The 22,039-nt window shown below is 36.2% G+C and overlaps 1 protein-coding gene across 1 annotated transcript in view; it reads right to left on the bottom strand.

Annotated features, from left to right (window-relative positions):
• The window catches only part of fgf10a (fibroblast growth factor 10a), a 71,388-nt gene that overhangs the window by 1,164 nt on the left and 48,185 nt on the right, over positions 1-22,039 (bottom strand). The window contains exon 2 of the mRNA XM_062057122.1: positions 19,084-19,187. Within this exon, the coding sequence (XP_061913106.1) occupies positions 19,084-19,187 (104 nt within the window). The remainder of the gene's footprint in view (positions 1-19,083; positions 19,188-22,039) is intronic.

Raw genomic sequence — 22,039 nt, 5'->3', positions numbered from 1 at the left:
TTAGATATCTTTTTACCTGTCGTTTGCATATTGTGAACACAACAAACCATGTTCCCGACATCTACAATTTAGCTACCTGCTGCCACCTACTGATATGGAAGAGTATTACACGGCACACAGCAGTTTCATGTCTTCCTTAAACGCTTTGTTTTAGCAATCAAGACTATTTCAGTTGTTTTTAATCCTTCTTTGTGAGGACATTGTTGATTGTCATGTCATGTTCGGATGTACTTTGTGGACGCCGTCTGCTCCACACGCAGTAAGTCTTTGCTGTCGTCCAGCATTCTGTTTTTGTTTACTTTGTAGCCAGTTCAGTTTTAGTTTCGTTCCGCATAGCCTTCCCTAAGCTTCAATGCCTTTTCTTAGGGGCACTCACCTTTTGTTTATTTTTGGTTTAAGCATTAGACACTTTTTTACCTGCACCCTGCCTACCACTGTTCCCGACATCTACAAAGCATTTAGTTACCTGCTGCCACCTACTGATATTTAAGAGTATTACACGGCACACAGCAGTTTCATGTCTTCCTTAAACGCTTTGTTTTAGCAATCAAGACTATTTCAGTTGTTTTTAATCCTTCTTTGTGGGGACATTGTTGATTGTCATGTCATGTTGGGACGGCGTGGCGAAGTTGGTAGAGTGGCTGTGCCAGCAATCGGAGGGTTGCTGGTTACTGGGGTTCAATCCCCACCTTCTACCATCCTAGTCACGTCCGTTGTGTCCTTGGGCAAGACACTTCACCCTTGCTCCTGATGGCTGCTGGTTAGCGCCTTGCATGGCAGCTCCCGCCATCAGTGTGTGAATGTGTGTGTGAATGGGTGAATGTGGAAATACTGTCAAAGCACTTTGAGTACCTTGAAGGTAGAAAAGCGCTATACAAGTACAACCAGATGTTCGGATGTACTTTGTTGACGCCGTCTGCTCCACACGCAGTAAGTCTTTGCTGTCGTCCAGCATTCTGTTTTTGTTTACTTTGTAGCCAGTTCAGTTTTAGTTTTGTTCTGCATAGCCTTCCCTAAGCTTCAATGCCTTTTCTTAGGGGCACTCACCTGTTGTTTATTTTTGGTTTAAGCATTAGACACTTTTTTACCTGTTCCCCACATCTACAAAACATTTAGCTACCTGCTGCCACCTACTGGTATTACACGGTTACTCTGCCAAGCTCTAGACAGCACCGACACTCAACAACAACACATTGTTTGCAGACTATAATTACCATATTTTTCGGACTATAAATCACAGTTTTTTTTCATAGTTTGGCCGGGGGTGCGACTTATACTCAGGAGCGACTTATGTGTGAAATGATTAACACGTTAGTGTAAAATATCAAATAATATTATTCATCTCATTCACGTAAGAGACTAGACATATAAGATTTAATGGGATTTAGCGATTAGGAGTGACAGATTGTTTGGTAAACGTATAGCATGTTCTATATGTTATAGTTATTTGAATGACTCTTACCATAATATGTTACGTTAACATACCAGGCACGTTCTCAGTTGCTTATTTATGCCTCATATAACGTACACTTATTCAGCCTGTTGTTCACTATTCTTTAGACATTTTAAATTGCCTTTCAAATGTCTATTCTTGCTGTTGGCTTTTACCAAATACATTTCCCCCAAAAATGCGACTTATACTCCAGTGCGACTTGTATATGTTTTTTTCCTTCGTTATTATGCATTTTCGGCCGGTGCGACTTATACTCCGGAGCGACTTATACTCCGAAAAATACGGTGCTGGTTTGCAAACCATATTTTTAACCCAAATAGATGAAATGAGATCATCTCCCACGGCACACCAGACTGTGGTTGAAAAACACTGAATTAGTGAATAACAATGTGCATCAAATTTGATTTTACCGCAAACATATTCCTAGCCCCTTCCTGCTCCATTACTGATCAATTACACTAGGGTTGTGTGGTGTACCGGTACTAATAAATTAAAAACAGTACTAAGGTTGTCCCGGTACCAAAATATACAGTACAGGCCAAAAGTTTGGACACATCTTCTCAATTCAATGTGTTTTCTTTATTTCCATGTCTATTTACATTGTAGATAGTCACTGAAGGCATCACAACTATCACACCTGTGAAGTGAAAAAGCCTTTCAGGTGACTACCCTTTGAAGCTCATGGAGAGAATGCCAAGAGTGGGCAAAGAAGTAATCAGAGCAAAGGGTGGCTATTTTGAAGAAACTAGAATATAAGACATGTTTTCAGTTATTTTTTTGTTAAGTACATAACTCCACATGTGTTCATTCATAGTTTTGATGTGACTATCTACAATGTAAATAGTCATGGAAATAAAGAAAACACATTGAATGAGAAGGTGTGTCCAAACTTTGGGCCTGTACTGTGTATCAATACTTTTTAAAATAAAGGGAACTACAAACAATGTCAGTATTGGCTTCATTTTAACAGAAAATCTTACGATACAAAAAACATATGTCTTCTATTGCACTCAAGGAACAATTTTAGGAGGTTAAAATATTAATTAAAGGGCATTTTCTTGTTGCACTCAAAGAACAATTTACATCTGTCCATATTACATATAGTCAAGGATTAGGTTAGAATATAATAAAACTTTTTATTGACATTATATTCAATTATTCATGATTTACGGTCGCCACTCCTGGTCTGTGCTTTAAGAAAAATACAATTATTAGTAAGTACTAAAAACAAAACTATGGATACATGTACACAGATAAGACATGTAGCAGGTAAAACACACATTTGTTAAAGATAAAACACAATTTGTAGCAATTTTTTTACCAAATTCAGTCATTTCACTTGCATTAGTTGACGCTAGATGATCCGCTGATATTTGGCATTAATCCAAGCAGCTTTGTGCACATCTACGTATCTACATGTTATGTATCTACATGTTATGTATCTACATGTCATATATCTACATGTTATGTATCTACATGTCACATATCTACATGTCACATATCTACATGTTATGTATCTACATGTTATGTATCTACTTGTTATGTATCTACATGTTATGTACCTACATGTTATGTATCTACATGTTATGTATCTACATGTCATGTAACTACATGTCATGTATCTACATGTTATGTATCTACATGTCATGTATCTACATGTCATGTATCTACATGTCGTGTATCTACATGTTGTGTATCTACATGATCTGTATCTACGTGACATATATCTACATGTTATGCATCTACATGTTGTGTATCTACATGTTGTGTACCTACATGTTATGTATCTACATTTTATGTACCTACATGTCATATATCTACATGTTATGTACCTACATGTTATGTATCTACATGTTGTGTATCTACATGTTATGTATCTACATGTTATGTACCTACATGTTATGTATCTGCATGTTATGTACCTACATGTTGTGTATCTACATGTTATGTATCTACATGTTATGTATCTACATGTTATGTACCTACATGTTATGTATCTACATGTCGTGTATCTACATGTCATGTATCTACATGTTATGTATCTACATGTTATGTATCTACTTGTTGTGTACCTACATGCTATGTATCTACATGTTGTGTATCTACATGTCGTGTATCTACATGTCATGTATCTACATGTTATGTATCTACATGTTATGTACCTACATGTTATGTATCTACATGTCGTGTATCTACATGTTATGTATCTACATGTTATGTATCTACATGTCATGTATCTACATGCCGTGTACCTACATGTTATGTATCTACATGTCGTGTATCTACATGTTATGTATCTACATGTCATGTATCTACATGTCATGTATCTACATGTCATGTACCTACATGTTATGTATCTACATGTTATGTATCTACATGTTATGTATCTACATGTTATGTATCTACATGTTATGTATCTACATGTCATGTATCTACATGTCGTGTATGTACATGTCGTGTATCTACATGTTATGTATCTACATGTTGTGTATCTACATGCCATGTATCTACATGTCGTGTATCTACATGTTATGTATCTACATGTCATGTATCTACATGTCATGTACCTACATGTTATGTATCTACATGTCGTGTATCTACATGTTATGTATCTACATGTTGTGTATGTACATGTTATGTATCTACATGTTATGTATCTACATGTTGTGTATCTACATGTTATGTATGTACATGTTATGTATCTACATGTTATGTATCTACATGTTATGTATCTACATGTCATGTGTCTACAGGCCATGTATCTACATGTCGTGTATCTACATGTCATGTATCTACATGTCATGTACCTACATGTTATGTATCTACATGTCGTGTATCTACATGTTATGTATCTACATGTTATGTATCTACATGTCATGTATCTACATGTCGTGTATCTAAATGTCATGTATCTACATGTTGTGTATCTACATCTTGTGTATGTACATGTTATGTATCTACATGTCATGTACCTACATGTTATGTATCTACATGTCGTGTATCTACATGTTATGTATCTACATGTTATGTATCTACATGTCATGTATCTACATGTCGTGTACCTACATGTTATGTATCTACATGTCGTGTATCTACATGTTATGTATCTACATGTCATGTATCTACATGTCATGTATCTACATGTCATGTACCTACATGTTATGTATCTACATGTTATGTATCTACATGTTATGTATCTACATGTCATGTATTTACATGTCGTGTATGTACATGTCGTGTATCTACATGTTATGTATCTACATGTTGTGTATCTACATGCCGTGTATCTACATGTCGTGTATCTACATGTTATGTATCTACATGTCATGTATCTACATGTCATGTACCTACATGTTATGTATCTACATGTTATGTATCTACAAGTCATGTATCTACATGTCGTGTACCTACATGTTATGTATCTACATGTCGTGTATCTACATGTTATGTATCTACATGTTATGTATCTACATGTCGTGTATCTACATGTCATGTATCTACATGTTGTGTATCTACATGTTGTGTATGTACATGTTATGTATCTACATGTTATGTATCTACATGTTGTGTATCTACATGTTATGTATGTACATGTTATGTATCTACATGTTATGTATCTACATGTCGTGTATCTACATGTCATGTATCTACATGTTGTGTATCTACATGTTGTGTATGTACATGTCATGTACCTACATGTTATGTATCTACATGTTATGTATCTACATGTTGTGTATCTACATGTTATGTATGTACATGTTATGTATCTACATGTTATGTATCTACATGTCATGTATCTACATGTCATGTATCTACATGTCGTGTATCTACATGTTATGTATCTACATGTCATGTATCTACATGTCATGTACCTACATGTTATGTATCTACATGTCATGTACCTACATGTCGTGTATCTAAATGTCATGCATCTACATGTTGTGTATCTACATGTTGTGTATGTACATGTTATGTATCTACATGTTATGTATCTACATGTTGTGTATCTACATGTCGTGTATCTACATGTCGTGTATCTACATGTCATGTATCTACATGTTATGTATCTACATGTCATGTATGTACATGTTATGTATGTACATGTGCACAGGAGGGGAGCTGGTTAACTCATGAGAGTAGCGTGTGTGTGTTTGTGAGAATGTCAGCGTGTTGTTGAGTGATGTCAGTGAGTGAGCGGGCGAGTATAGAGAGAGAGAGAGAGAGAGGGAGTGCGTGCACTGCGCAGTAGAGTGATGAATGGGTCTGATTGTGTTCTGCAAAACTAATAATAAAGCAAGTAAAGAGCTTTAAAAAATGAATAATCGTGACAGCTTTGAGTGACTTTTGAAACTGACATCATCTGGCAACACGAGAGAAAAAAACATGTTTACTAATTCCAGATGCAAAAAAAACCCCAAAAAGTGCTGTCTTTATGCATATTTTGCCGGTCCATCATAACGTTTCTGCGGTATTTCAATACGTGTCTTACGTCAGTTAGGTATACATTTACAAAGGTGAATAAAAGCGTGTCCAATGGTTTCCATGCGGCATGAATCAAGCGTTGTTTATGGCAGGATTTGTGTGACAATAGAAATGTAATCACACTCTGTTAGCGTCAATCTGCCAATAGAAGGAGACATGATTTCATTGGACGACTCCCGGATAAAGAAGTGGCTGTGGCGCAGCCATCGAGTGTAATCAAACGCCGGCCCTTCAGCCCTGCGCCCAGTGCGGCTTGTGTTGCAAGCCCAGCGCGGGAGCGACCACGTCATGGGAATTCGCTCTGGGAGGCCGCGCAACAGAATGCCTTTTTTTTTTTCTTCTTGGCCAGCGTGTGTCATTTCATCTGTGCCGCTGCACAGACACGCTCGGACGTTGCCTCTTTCGCACTGAGAGAAAAGAGATGAAACGAGGGCCGCGTCCCCCCCCCCCCCCCACCCCACCCCCCCACCACCACCCTTTTAGGCAGCATTGGCACTGAAACAGGTGCAGGATATTGTGTTTCCTGTCTCTCAATGGACACAACGCACATTTACTCACTTTGCTTCCTGTTGCTGGAGTAGATACACCTTTGACCTACTAAATATCTACTTTTAGTAGGAGACTAGATGAGGCAATTCCTGAAGGAGTTGCGTGTGAATGCTCCAATGCTGAAGTTGAACTTCAAAATGACTAATTGTTGAAGGAGAGCACACAATTCCTGAACAGGCTGAGTATTTAGAAGTTGGAACGGTTTGAATCGGACAAAAAATATGGGAGTTGTGGAACTTTGAAAGATGTCCCATTCTTTTCAACGGGAATTTCGGGAAAAGCGGGAATTTTTGGGAAAATGCGAAATATTTTGAATGTTGTGAATGAGTTTGGTTGGTGGTGTTGGCATTTTTCAACTCGGTGGAAAAATGTTGAAGTAATAACATTTTTAATTGAGAAAGAGTATTACAGATTTCCTGGAATTTTGGGAAAACCGGGAATTTTTCCAGTTTTTTTTTGTCCTAATTAAGAGGAATGTTTTGCCGGTGGGACAATTGAAGTGGGTTGAAAAATGTGGAAGGAGTAGTCGACAGAAGAAAGGGTGAAAAAAGGGTTTGAAAAAAACGGGAATTCTGTGAATTCCTGGCATTTTTTTTAACTTTGAAAAATGGTAGTTTGAATGTCCAGGATGAGTGAAGTATGTTGAAGGTGGAATGGTTTCAATTGGTTGAAAAATTTGGAAATGGTGGAAGTTTGAAAAATGTCCAATTCATTTTGATTTGGAAAAATGTCCCAGAAAACCTAGAATTCTGGGAAATCTGGGAATTTTTGGAATTTGTAAAGGGAAAACCCGCGATTCCTGAATAGGCTAAACAGTTTGAAGTTGGAACGGTTTGAATCGGATGAAAAATGTGGAAGTTGTGGAACTTTGAAAAATGACCCATTCTTTTCAACGGGAATTTCATGGGAATTTCGGGAAAAGCGGGAATTAATTTTTTCAAATGCTAAATATTTTGGATGTTGTGAATAATTGGTGTAGGGATTTTTCAAATTGGTCGAAAAATGTTGAAGTAATAACATTTATAATTGAGAAAGAGTATTACAGATTTCCTGGAATTTTGGGAAAACCGGGAATTTTTCCAGTTCAAAAAACAACTTTGTTTTTTGTCCTAATTAAGAGGAATGTTTTGACGGTGGAACGGTTGAATTGGGTTGAAAAATGTGGAAGGAGTAGTCGACAGAAGTCAGGGTCAAAAAAGGGTTTGAAAAAAACGGGAATTCTGTGAATTCCTGGCATTTTTTTTTAACTTTGAAAAATGATAGTTTGAATTTCCAAGACAAGTTCAATATGTTGACAGTAGAATGGTTTCAATTAGTTGAAACATTTGGAAATGGTGGAAGTTTGAAAAATGTCCAATTCATTTTGATTTGGAAAAATGTCCCAGAAAACCTAGAATTCTGGGAAATCTGGGAATTTTTGGAATTTGCAAAGGGAAAACCCGCGATTCCCGAATAGGCTGAGCAGTTTGAAGTTGGAACGGTTTGAATCGGATGACAAATGTGGAAGTTGTGGAACTTTGAAAAATGTCCCATTCTTTTCAACGGGAATTTCATGGGAATTTCGGGAAAAGCGGGAATTTTTTTTTTAAATGATAAATATTTTGAATGTTGTGAATAATTGGTGTAGAAATTTTTCAAATCGGTCGAAAAATGTTGAAGTAATATCATTTATAGTTGAGAAAGAGTATTACAGATTTCCTGGAATTTTGGGAAAACCGGGAATTTTTCCAGTTTTTTTTGTCCTAATTAAGAGGAATGTTTTGCCGGTGGGACAATTGAAGTGGGTTGAAAAATGTGGAAGGAGTAGTCGACAGAAGAAAGGGTGAAAAAAGGGTTTGAAAAAAACGGGAATTCTGTGAATTCCTGGCATTTTTTTTAACTTTGAAAAATGGTACTTTGAATGTCCAGGATGAGTGAAGTATGTTGAAGGTGGAATGGTTTCAATTGGTTGAACAATTTGGAAATGGTGGAAGTTTGAAAAATTTCCAATTCATTTTGATTTGGAAAAATGTCCCAGAAAACCTAAAATTCTGGGAAATCTGGGAATTTTTGGAATTTGTAAAGGGAAAACCCGCGATTCCTGAATAGGCTAAACAGTTTGAAGTTGGAACGGTTTGAATCGGATGAAAAATGTGGAAGTTGTGGAACTTTGAAAAATGTCCCATTCTTTTCAACGGGAATTTCATGGGAATTTCGGGAAAAGCGGGAATTAATTTTTTCAAATGCTAAATATTTTGGATGTTGTGAATAATTGGTGTAGGAATTTTTCAAATTGGTCGAAAAATGTTGAAGTAATAACATTTATAATTGAGAAAGAGTATTACAGATTTCCTGGAATTTTGGGAAAACCAGGAATTTTTCCAGTTCAAAAAACAACTTTGTTTTTTGTCCTAATTAAGAGGAATGTTTTGACGGTGGAACGGTTGAATTGGGTTGAAAAATGTGGAAGGAGTAGTCGACAGAAGTCAGGGTCAAAAAAGGGTTTGAAAAAAACGGGAATTCTGTGAATTCCTGGCATTTTTTTTAACTTTGAAAAATAATAGTTTGAATTTCCAAGACAAGTTCAATATGTTGACAGTAGAATGGTTTCAATTGGTTGAAACATTTGGAAATGGTGGTAGTTTGAAAAATGTCCAATTCATTTTGAATGGGAAAAATGTCCCAGAAAACCTAGAATTCTGGGAAATCTGGGAATTTTTGGAATTTGTCAAGGGAAAACCCGCGATTCCCGAATAAGCTAAACAGTTTGAAGTTGGAACGGTTTGAATCGGATGACAAATGTGGAAGTTGTGGAACTTTGAAAAATGTCCCATTCTTTTCAACGGGAATTTCATGGAAACTTGGGAATTTCGGGAAAAGCGGGAATTAATTTTTTCAAATGCTAAATATTTTGGATGTTGTGAATGGTTGGTGTTGGAATTTTTCAAATCGGTCGAGAAATGTTGACGTAGTAACATTTTTAATTGAGAAATAGTATTACGGAATTCCTGGAATTTTGGGAAAACCGGGAATTTTTCCAGTTCAAAAAACAACTTTGTTTTTTGTCCTAATTAAGAGGAATGTTTTGACGGTGGAACGGTTGAATTGGGTTGAAAAATGTGTAAGGAGTAGTCGACAGAAGACAGGGTCAAAAAAGGGTTTGAAAAAAACGGGAATTCTCCGAATTCCTGGCATTTTTTTTAACTTTGAAAAATGATAGTTTGAATTTCCAAGACGAGTTCAATATGTTGACGGTAGAATGGTTTCAATTGGTTGAAAAATTTGGAAATGGTGGAAGTTTGAAAAATGTCCAATTCATTTTGATTTGGAAAAATGTCCCAGAAAACCTAGAATTCTGGGAAATCTGGGAATTTTTGGAATTTGCAAAGGGAAAACCCGCGATTCCCGAATAGACTGAGCAGTTTGAAGTTGGAACGGTTTGAATCGGATGACAAATGTGGAAGTTGTGGAACTTTGAAAAATGTCCCATTCTTTTCAACGGGAATTTCATGGGAATTTCGGGAAAAGCGGGAATTTTTTTTTCAAATGATAAATATTTTGAATGTTGTGAATAATTGGTGTAGGAATTTTTCAAATTGGTCGAAAAATGTTGAAGTAATATCATTTATAATTGAGAAAGAGTATTACAGATTTCCTGGAATTTTGGTAAAACTGGGAATTTTTACAGTTCAAAAAACAACTATGTTTTTTGTCCTAATTAAGAGGAATGTTTTGACGGTGGAACGGTTGAAGTGGGTTGAAAAATGTGGAAGGAGTAGTCGACAGAAGTCAGGGTCAAAAAAGGGTTTGAAAAAAAACGGGAATTCTGTGAATTCCTGGCATTTTTTTTAACTTTGAAAAATAATAGTTTGAATTTCCAAGACAAGTTCAATATGTTGACGGTAGAATGGTTTCAATTGGTTGACAAATTTGGAAATGGTGGAAGTTTGAAAAATGTCCAATTCATTTGGAATGGGAAAAATGTCCCAGAAAACCTAGAATTCTGGGAAATCTGGGAATTTTTGGAATTTGTCAAGGGAAAACCCGCGATTCCTGAATAGGCTGAGCAGTTTGAAGTTGGAACTTTTTGAATCGGATAAAAGTTGTGGAACTTTGAAAAATGTCCCATTCTTTTAAATGGGAATTTCATGGAAAAGCGGGACTTTCGGGAAAAGCGGGAATTAATTTTTTCAAATGCTAAATATTTTGGATGTTGTGAATGGTTGGTGTTGGAGTTTTTCAAATCGGTCGAGAAATGTTGACGCAGTAACATTTTTAATTGAGAAATAGTATTACGGAATTCCTGGAATTTCGGGAAAACCGGACATTTTTCCAATTCAAAAAACAGCTTGGTCTTTGGTCCTGATGGAAAGTTATATATATATATATATATATATATATATATATATATATATATATATATATATATATATATATATATATATATCAGTGTTTCCCATAAACTGCCAAGATACCTGTGGGGGCGTGACTATGGGCGTGGCCACATGACATAATCGAGTAATTTGCATAATTTACTACAATGATATGATTTTCTCTAAAAAGGCTCAAAAAATGTATACTTACTAATTAATAATAACAGTTTTGTTTTAAACGTCCATCCATCCATCCATTTTACAATATAATTACAACACTTTATGTACATATTTATATACAGGTTTGAACAATAAGTTATTCACTGAAATATATTTATTAATTGTGGTTCTTACAAAAAATATATCTTATAAAATATAAAAGCTAAAATGTCTCTTAAAGCTCTGCCCCTTTAATTAGTGCATACTAAATAATTTAACTTTAGCCTACTACTATAACCATATTATTTACCAGCAACATAAAGTGAAACAGAGGCAGAGGTGCCCTGCCACAGTCAGTAACAAATAAACAGAAAACAGTAGTGGTCAAATACAAATAAGGCAACAAGAGAAGTATCCTACACTTCTCTTTTGTAAAGTAAATGTGAACAGCCTATATGGGCATCTACATCAACTATATGATTTGCCTGAGAAGCTGGACAGGACAAAAAAAATAAAAATAAATGTATTTGTGGCGGACGTAATTCTTTCGTGGCGGGCCGCCACAAATAAATGAATGTGTGGGAAACACTGTTATATATATATATATATATATGACATAAAGTCTAACCCTAACCCTAACCCATCAAAGTTCAAATTCAATTCAAAGTTTAAATTTTCCCGAGGGAACTCTCCTGAAGGAATCAATGAACTACTATCTATCTATCTAAGCAGTCATCAGAGCAAATGGTGGCTATTTTGAAGAAAGTAGAATATAAAACATGTTTTCAGTAATTTTTTTGTTAAGTACATAACCCCACATGTGTTAATTCATAGTTTTGATGTGACAATCTACAATGTAAATAGTCATGAAAATAAAGGAAACACATTGAATGAGAAGGTGTGTCCAAACTTTTGGCTTTTACCGCGTATCGATACTTTTCGATACTTGTCAATATACTGTAAGTGTTGGACCAATCACATTACAGCGCTAAGTACTGTTAGCTTGTTGTCAAATATATTTTATGTCTCACATAAATGACAAAATGTTGCGTGCCCACAGGTGATTTAATGTCATGTCAGCAAGTGAACGCTACTCAATGTGCTCGAAAATGAAACTCTCTAAACTGAGATGCAGTCTTCTTAGGGCAGTAATAAGATACCACTTTAAATCACTTCTTGGCTGGAACCATGTTGAGATTTAGGGGTTGAATCAGACATAAAATATATTTTTCAACACTTAGACAGTATATTGCTACAATATGATTGATCTAACACTTGGCAGACCATCACTTTTGGCACCATGATCACGGTTCAGTACGTAGGCTACCTAGGTTTTATGGTCGTATTCTCAGTACAGTGAGGGAACAACCTGCAATATATAATACTGCTTAGCTTTTGTGGCAACAGCTTTGTTTTAAATAAATAATCATTTTGCAATAAATACAATTCTCCCCCCAAAAATAAAATCTTGCGAACAGAGAATGTGAATGTAACTAGAAGAGGCAATTCCTGAAGGAATGTTCCAATGCTGAAGTTGAAGTGAAATGCTGACAGAATGTAGTTTGAATGTTGAAGAGTTTTAATTTCCAGGAAAACCGGAATTTGGTTTGGAACTTGGGAAAGTGTTAGTTTGAATGTCCTAGTGTGAGTGGAATGTGTTGATGTTGGAATGGTTTAAATAGGTTGAAAAATTGACCGTCAGTCTGCTACTGACGGTCCCGGACACAAGGCTGAAGCTTAGAGGTGACAGAGCTTTCGCCGCTGCTGCTCCCAAGCTCTGGAACGACCTACCTCTTAGTGTTAGACAAGCCTCCTCTCTTCCTGTTTTTAAATCTCTCTTAAAAACATACTTTTATTCCATGGCTTTTAACACTGAGTGATATCCACCTTGCAATGGCGCCCCATAATACACCTGCTGTGAACCTGTTTTTATGTTGTTGTTTTTTTAATGTTTTATTTATTTATTTTATTTATTTATTTTTTATCGTGTTCTGTTTGTGTTGTGTTGTGTTTGCTCGGTTCTCGTATTATCTTTTAACCTGCCCATTGTACAGCACTTTGGCTACCCCTGTGGTCAATTTTAAATGTGCTTTACAAATAAAGTTGATTTGATTTGATTTGATGTGGGAATTGTGCAACTTGGAAAAATGTCCCATTCCTTTCAATGGGAACTTCCTGGAAATTTGGGAATTTTGGGGAAAAGCAGGATTTCATTGAAAATGATGAGGCGCATGAATGTCCTGAATGAGCTGGATTGGTTGGTGTTGGAATTGTTTAAATCGGTCAAGAAATGTTGAAGTAGTTACAGCTTTTTAATTGAAAAATGGTATTACGGAATTTCAGGAAAACTGGGAATTTTTCAAGTTCTTGAATCAACTTTTTTTTTGTCCTGACTAAGAGGAATGTTTTGGAAGGGTTGGAATGGGTTGAAAAATGTTAAAGGAGTCACCACACTAAAAAAGGTTGGAAATAAGGTTAGAAAAAACACAGGAATTTCTGGAAATTTGTTGAACGTGGAAAAATGGTTGTTTGAATTTCCAGGATGAATTGAATATTTTGAAGTTGGGTTGAAAAATGTGGGAATTGTGGAAGTTTGAAAAATGGATAGTTAATTTTGAATGGGGAACATGTCCCTAAAAACTGGGAATTCTAAGAAATCCGGGAATTTTTAAAAATAATTGTTGAAAGGGAGCACATGATTCCTGAACAGGCTGAATATTTTGAAGTTTGAACGGTTTGAATTGGATACAAAATGTGGGAATTGTGGGACTTTGAAAAATGTTGCATTCTTTTCAATGGGACTTTCATGGAAATTTGGGAATTTCAGGAAAAGAGGGAATTTCTTTGAAAATGCTAAAAAATGTGAATGTTCTGAATTAGTTTGGTGTTGAAATTTTTCAAATCGGTCGAGAAATGTTGAAGTAGTAACATTTTAAATTGAGAAATGGTATTATGGAATTTCGGGAAAACCGGGTTAGAGTGGGTTGAAAAATGTGGAAGGAGTAGTTGACAGAAAAAAGGGTGAAAAAAGGGTTTGAAAAAAACTGGAATTCTGGGTATTCCTGGAAAAATGTCCTATTCCTTTCAATGGGACCTTCCTGGAAATTTGGGAATTTTGGGGAAAAGCAGGATTTTATTGAAAATAATGAGGCGCATGAATGTCCTGAATAAGCTGAATTGGTTGGTGTTGGAATTGTTTAAATCGGTGAAGAAATGTTGTAGTAGTAACAGCTTTTTAATTGAAAAATGGTATTACGGAATTTCAGGAAAATTGGGAATTTTTCAAGTTCTTGAATCAACTTTTTTTTTGTCCTAACTAAGAGGAATGTTTTGGAAGGGTTGAAATGGGTTGAAAAATGTTAAAGGAGTCCGCACTAAAAAAGGTTGGAAATAAGGTTAGGAAAAACACAGGGATTTCTGGAAATTTGTTGAACGTGGAAAAATGGTTGTGTGAATTTCCAGGATGAATTTAATATTTTGAAGTTGGGTTGAAAAATGTGGGAATTGTGGAAGTTTGAAAAATGGATAATTCATTTTGAATGGGGAAAATGTCCCTAAAAACTGGGAATTCTAAGAAATCCGGTAATTTTTTAAAATAATTGTTGAAAGGGAGCACATGATTCCTGAACAGGCTGAATATTTTGAAGTTGCAACGGTTTAAATTGGATACAAAATGTGGGAATTGTGGGACTTTGAAAAATGTTGCATTCTTTTCAATGGGACTTTCATGGAAATTTGGGAATTTCAGGAAAAGAGGGAATTTCTTTGAAAATGCTAAAAAATGTGAATGTTCTGAATTAGTTTGGTGTTGAAAATTTTCAAATCGGTCGGGAAATGTTGAAGTAGTAACATTTTAAATTGAGAAATGGTATTATGGAATTTCGGGAAAACCGGGTTAGAGTGGGTTGAAAAATGTGGAAGGAGTAGTTGACAGAAAAAAGGGTGAAAAAAGGGTTTGAAAAAAAATGGAATTCTGGGTATTCCTGGAAAAATGTCCTATTCCTTTCAATGGGACCTTCCTGGAAATTTGGGAATTTTGGGGAAAAGCAGGATTTTATTGAAAATAATGAGGCGCATGAATGTCCTGAATAAGCCGAATTGGTTGGTGTTGGAATTGTTTAAATCGGTGAAGAAATGTTGTAGTAGTAACAGCTTTTTAATTGAAAAATTGTATTATGGAATTTCAGGAAAATTGGGAATTTTTCAAGTTCTTGAATCAACTTTTTTTTTGTCCTAACTAAGAGGAATGTTTTGGAAGGGTTGAAATGGGTTGAAAAATGTTAAAGGAGTCATCGCACTAAAAAAGGTTGGAAATAATGTTAGGAAAAACACAGGGATTTCTGGAAATTTGTTGAATGTGGAAAAATGGTTGTTTGAATTTCCAGGATGAATTGAATATTTTGAAGTTGGGTTGAAAAATGTGGGAATTGTGGAAATTTGAAAAATTGATAATTCATTTTGAATGGGGAAAATGTCCCTAAAAACTGGGAATTCTAAGAAATCCGTGAATTTTTAAAATAATTGTTGAAAGAGAGCACATGATTCCTGAACAGGCTGAATATTTTGAAGTTTGAACGGTTTGAATTGGATACAAAATGTGGGAATTGTGAGACTTTGAAACATGTTGCATTCCTTTCAATGGGAATTTCATGGAAATTTGGGAATTTCTGGAAAAGAGGGATTTTCTTTAAAAATGCTAAAAAATGTGAATGTTCTGAATTAGTTTGGTGTTGAAATGTTTTATAATCGGTCGGGAAATGTTGAAGTAGTAACATTTTAAATTGAGAAATCATATTATGGAATTTCGGGAAAACCGGGAATTTTTCCAGTTCAAAAAACAACTTTGTTTTTTGTCCTGATTAAGAGGAATTTTTTGATGGTAGAATGGTTAAAGTGGGTTGAAAAATGTGGAAGGAGTAGTCGACAGAAAAAAGGGTGTGAAAAAAATGGAATTCTGGGTATTCCTGGAAAAATTTCGTATTCCTTTCAATGGGAACTTCCTGGAAATTTGGGAATTTTGGGAAAAGCTGAATTGGTTGGTGTTGGAATTGTTTAAATCGGTGAAGAAATGTTGAAGTAGTAACAGCTTTGTCATTGCGAAATGGTATTACGGAATTTCAGGAAAACTGGGAATTTTTCAAGTTCTTAAATCAACTTGTTTTTTTGTCCTGACGAAGAGGAATGTTTTGAGGGTGGAACGGTTGAAATGGGTTGAAAAATGTTAAAGGAGTCATCGCACTAAAAAAGGTTGGAAATAAGGTTAGACAAAAACAGGAATTACTGGAAATTTGTTGAACGTGGTAAAATGGTTGTGTGAATTTCCAGGATGAATTTAATATTTTGAAGTTGGGTTGAAAAATGTGGGAATTGTGGAAGTTTGAAAATTGGATAATTGATTTTGAATGGGGAAAATGTCCCTAAAAACTGGGAATTCTAAGAAATCCGGGAATTTTTAAAAATAATTGTTGAAAGGGAGCACATTATTCCTGAACAGGCTGAATATTTTGAAGTTTGAACGGTTTGAATTGGATACAAAATGTGAGAATTGTGGGACTTTGAAAAATGTTGCATTCTTTTCAATGGAAATTTCATGGAAATTTGGGAATTTCAGGAAAAGAGGGATTTTCTTTAAAAATGCTAAAAAATGTGAATGTTCTGAATTAGTTTGGTGTTGAAATGTTTTATAATCGGTCGGGAAATGTTGAAGTAGTAACATTTTAAATTGAGAAATCATATTATGGAATTTCGGGAAAACCGGGAATTTTTCCAGTTCAAAAACAACTTTTTTTTTTGTCCTGATTAAGAGGAATTTTTTGATGGTAGAACAGTTAAAGTGGGTTGAAAAATGTGGAAGGAGTAGTCGACAGAAAAAAGGGTTTGAAAAAACTGGAATTCTGGGTAATCCTGGAAAAATGTTGTATTCCTTTCAATGAGAACTTCCTGGAAATTTGGGAATTTTGGGAAAATCTGAATTGGTTGGTGTTGGAATTGTTTAAATCGGTGAAGAAATGTTGAAGTAGTAACAGCTTTTTCATTGAAAAATGGTATTACGGAATTTCAGGAAAACCGGGAATTTTTGAAGTTACTAAACCAACTTGTTTTTTTGTCCTGACTAAGAGGAATGTTTTGACAGTGGAACGCTTGAAGTGGGTTGAAAAATGTGAAAGGAGTCATCGTACTAAAAAAAGTTGGAAATAAGGTTAGACAAAAACAGGAATTGACTGATGCTTGAGCATTGTTTATTGTGTGAATGTTCCAAAACATGTTTTCTACACCAGAATTCATTTATTTCTTCTTCTTCTTCTTCTCCAGATTTTGGCTCGCTCTACCTTCCACATTTTTCATCCCATTCAAACCGTTCCAATTTTTAAAAAAATCCCTCTTTTCCCGAAATTCCCAAATTTCCATGAAATTCCGATTGAAAAGAATGGGACATTTTTCAAAGTTCCACAACTTCCATATTTTTCATCCGATTCAAAGCGTTCCAATTTCAAACTGTTCAGCCTATTCGGGAATCGCGGGTTTTCCCTTGACAAATTCCAAAAATTCCAATATTCCCAGACTTCCAGGTTTTCCGGGACATGTTGCCCATTCAAAATGAATTGGCCATTTTTCAAACTGCCACCATTTACACATTTTTCAACCAATTCAAACCATTGCACCTTCAACATATTTCACTAATCTTGGACATTCAAACTATCATTTTTCCAAGTTAAAAAAAAATTCCAGGAATACCCAGAATTCCCTTTTTTTAAACCCTTTTTTGACCCCTTTTTTTGGCGACTACAACTTCCACATTTTTCAACCCACTTCAACGGTTCCACCGTCTAAGCATTTCTTCTAATTAGGACAAAAAACAGTTGTTTTTTGAACTGGAAAAATTCCTGATTTTCCCAGAATTCCTGTAATTCCTTAATATCATTTCTCAATTAAAAATATTACTACTTCACCATTTCTCGACCAATTTGAAAAATTCCAACACCAACCATCTAATTCACAACATTCAAGTCTTTTAACATTTTTCCAAACAATTCCCTCTTTTCCCGAAATTCCCATCGAAATGAATGGGACATTTTTCAAAAATCCAAAACTCCCACATTTTTCATCCGATTCAAACTATTCCAACTTCAAAATATTCAGCCTTTTCAGGAATCATGCTCCCTTTCAACAATTATTTTTAAAATTCCCGGATTTCCTAGAATTCCCAGTTTTTTAGGGACATTTTCCCCATTCAAAATTAATTTATCCATTTTTCAAACTTCCACAATTCCCACATTTTTCATCCGATTCAAACTGTTCCAACTTCAAAATATTCAGCCTGTTCAAAATGGTGTGCTCTCCTTCAACAATTTAAAAAAAAAAAATCCCGGATTTCCAAGAATTCCCAGTTTTCAGGGACGTTTTCCCCATTCAAAATGAATTGTCCATTTTTCTTCCGCAATTTGCACATTTTTCAACCTATTCAAACCATTCCAACATCAACACATTCCACTCATCCAACTAACACTTTCCCAAGTTCCAAACCTACTTCCGTTTTTCCTGGAAATTCAAACTCTTCAACGTTCAAACCATACCAACATTCAAATTATTCTTACATTCATACTACATTCGGTCAGTTCAACTTCAACATTGGAGCATTCACACCTCATCTAGTTGCTACCTGCTTCACTAACTATTCACTTTTTAAAATACTAAATATAACTTCTCAGTTTCTAGGTGAGAGGCATGAATTATTATCTGGAATTAACTTTCACCAACTCGGAGGTGACGCAGCAGCTCAATACGTTCATATAGCAAAATACCAAAAATAGTTTGTCTGCGTTAGCACTTTAAATAACAATATTTCTAATACTTAAATATTAACATTCAGGTCACTACATGCAAATGGATCATTGTTGGCGGTTTTAGATGTTTCTTTAGAGGGCTAAAGTGTACTCCCTTTAGCTGCATTGTTAGCCACCTCGTACTTGCAGTTTTTTACGACTTGGAATGCATAAAAAAAAACAGAAACAGGTGTTTGTGTCTTACGTAGGGATGGTGAATGATAGGCAACATTGCAAAAAGAAGTGCAGAGATAAAGATGCTCACCGCGCCGTACAGCTCTCCCTTCTTGCTGATTGCCAGGTAGTAGTTACTGCTGAGGCCCCTGATGGCCACCACTCCCACGTCCACTGACTTGATCTCCAGAATACCTGGTGTACAATTGCCATAGTTTAGTAACAAGACATTTCTTTAAAAAAAGGTACAATTGTCCTGTATCGTTCAAATGTGGAAAGATGCATTCAGCAAATGCGGGGATTCGGGTGTGCCTGCAAGGTCCGTCCGTGTCAGGGCTCTTATCATTTGCGAAATGTATACATTTTTTTAGATTCTGTTGCGCAGAACCCCAAAAAACATCATTTCTTGCTCACAAGTGAGCTTCAGTCCTGGACAAGGAGGTGACAGTCCTGCTGGCCGTGCACCCTGGGACCGAGGTGTAAGCCAGGAAAAATCATTTCTCCATCTGATGTTTGTTTTCCTGGCTCGGGGAGTTCTAGTGTGCATGTATGTGTGTATGTATGTGTGTATGTATGTGTGTGTGTATGTGTGTATGTATGTGTGTATGTATGTATGTAATTATGTATGTATGTATGTGTGTGTGTATGTATGTATGTATATACAAACCCCGTTTCCATATGAGTTGGGAAATGGTGTTAGATGTAAATATAAACGGAATACAATGATTTGCAAATCATTTTCAAGCCATATTCAGTTGAATATGCTACAAAGACAACATATTTGATGTTCAAACTGATAACCTTTTTTTTTTTTGTGCAAATAATCATTAACTTTAGAATTTGATGCCGGCAACACGTGACAAAGAAGTTGGGAAAGGTGGCAATAAATACTGATAACGTTGAGGAATGCTCATCAAACACTTATTTGGAACATCCCACAGGTGTGCGGGCTAATTGGGAACAGGTGGGTGCCATGATTGGGTATGAAAACAGCTTCCCAAAAAATGCTCAGTCTTTCACAAGAGAGGATGGGGCGAGGTACACCCCTTTGTCCACAACGGCGTGAGCAAATAGTCAAACAGTTTAAGAACGTTTCTCAAAGTGCAATTTAGGGATTTCAACATCTACGCTCCATAATATCATCAAAAGGTTCAGAGAATCTGGAGAAATCACTGCACGTAAGCGGCATGGCGGGAAACCAACATTGAATGACCGTGACCTTCCATCCCTCAGACGGCACTGTATCAAAAACTGACATCAATCTGTAAAGGATATCACCACATGGGCTCAGGAACACTTCAGAAACCCACTGTCAGTAACTACAGTTGGTCGCTAAATGTGTAAGTGCAAGTTAAAACTCTCCTATGCAAAGCGAAACGCCATTTATCAACAACACCCAGAAACGCAGCCGGCTTCTCTGGGCCCGAGATCATCTAAGATGGACTCATGCAAAGTGGAAAAGTGTTCTGTGGTCTGACGAGTCCACATTTCAAATTGTTTTTGGAAATATTCGACATCGTGTCATCCGGACCAAAGGGGAAGCAAACCATCCAGACTTATTGACGCAACGTTCAAAAGCCAGCATGTGTGATGGTATGGGGGTGTATTAGTGCCAAGACATGGGTAACTTACACATCTGTGAAGGCACCATTAATGCTGAAAGGTACATACAGCTTTTGGAACAACATATGCTGCCATCTAAGCGCCGTCTTATTCATGGACGCCCCTGCTTATTTCAGCAAGACAATGCGAAGCCACATTAAAGGCCTACTGAAATGAATTTTTTTTATTTAAACGGGGATAGCAGATCTATTCTATGTGTCATACTTGATCATTTCGCGATATTGCCATATTTTTGCTGAAAGGATTTAGTATAGAACAACGACGATAAAGATTGCAACTTTTGGTATCTGATAAAAAAAAAGGCTTGCCCCTACCGGAAGTAGCGTGACGTAGTCAGTTGAACATATACGCAAAGTTCACTATTGTTTACAATGATGGCCGCATGAAGTGAGAGAGATTCGGACCGAGAAAGCGACAATTTCCCCATTAATTTGAGCGAGGATGAAAGATTTGTGGATGAGTAAAGTGCAAGTGAAGGACTAGTGGGGAGTTGAAGCTATTCAGATAGGGAAGATGCTGTGAGAGCCGGGGGTGACCTGATATTCAGCTGGGAATGACTACAACAGTAAATAAACACAAGACATATATATACTCTATTAGCCACAACACAACCAGGCTTATATTTAATATGCCACAAATTAATCCTGCATAAAAACACCTGCGTGTTTGTTACGCTAGCTCCTAGCTCCTCTGCTAGCTCCTAGCTCCATAGAACACGCCAATACAATTCAAACACCTGATCAACACACACAATCACTCAGCCCAAAAGACCGTTCACCTAACCCAAGGTTCATAAAGCTTATATATTTTTAAAAAGTTACGTACGTGACGCGCACATACGGTCAAGCTATCTAATGTTTAGCAGCCAAGGCTGCATACTCACGGTACCTGATATTCAGCTGGGAATGACTACAACAGTAAATAAACACAAGACATATATATACTCTATTAGCCACAACACAACCAGGCTTATATTTAATATGCCACAAATTAATCCTGCATAAAAACACCTGCGTGTTTGTTATGCTAGCTCCTAGCTCCTCTGCTAGCTCCTAGCTCCATAGAACACGCCAATACAATTCAAACAGCTGATCAACACACACAATCACTCAGCCCAAAAGACCGTTCACCTAACCCAAGGTTCATAAAGCTTATATATTTTAAAAAAGTTACGTACATACGCAAAAAAAAGTTGCGCACATATGGTCAAGCGATCAAATGTTTAGAAGCCAAAGCTGCATACTCACAGTAGCACGTCTGCGTCTTTGTCATCCAAATCAAAGTAATCCTGGTAAGAGTCTGTGTTGTCCCAGTTCTCTACAGGCGTCTGTGTATCGAAGTCAAAAGTCCTCCTGGTTAGAGTCTCTGTTATCCGAGTTCTTCCATCTTGACTGCATCTTTCGGGAATGTAAACAAAGAAGCGC

The sequence above is a fragment of the Entelurus aequoreus genome, linkage group LG08, assembly GCF_033978785.1.
Source record: "Entelurus aequoreus isolate RoL-2023_Sb linkage group LG08, RoL_Eaeq_v1.1, whole genome shotgun sequence".
Lineage (NCBI taxonomy): Eukaryota > Metazoa > Chordata > Actinopteri > Syngnathiformes > Syngnathidae > Entelurus > Entelurus aequoreus.
Note: the sequence above shows the minus strand (reverse complement) of the source record. Positions and strands in the feature narration are given on the sequence as shown.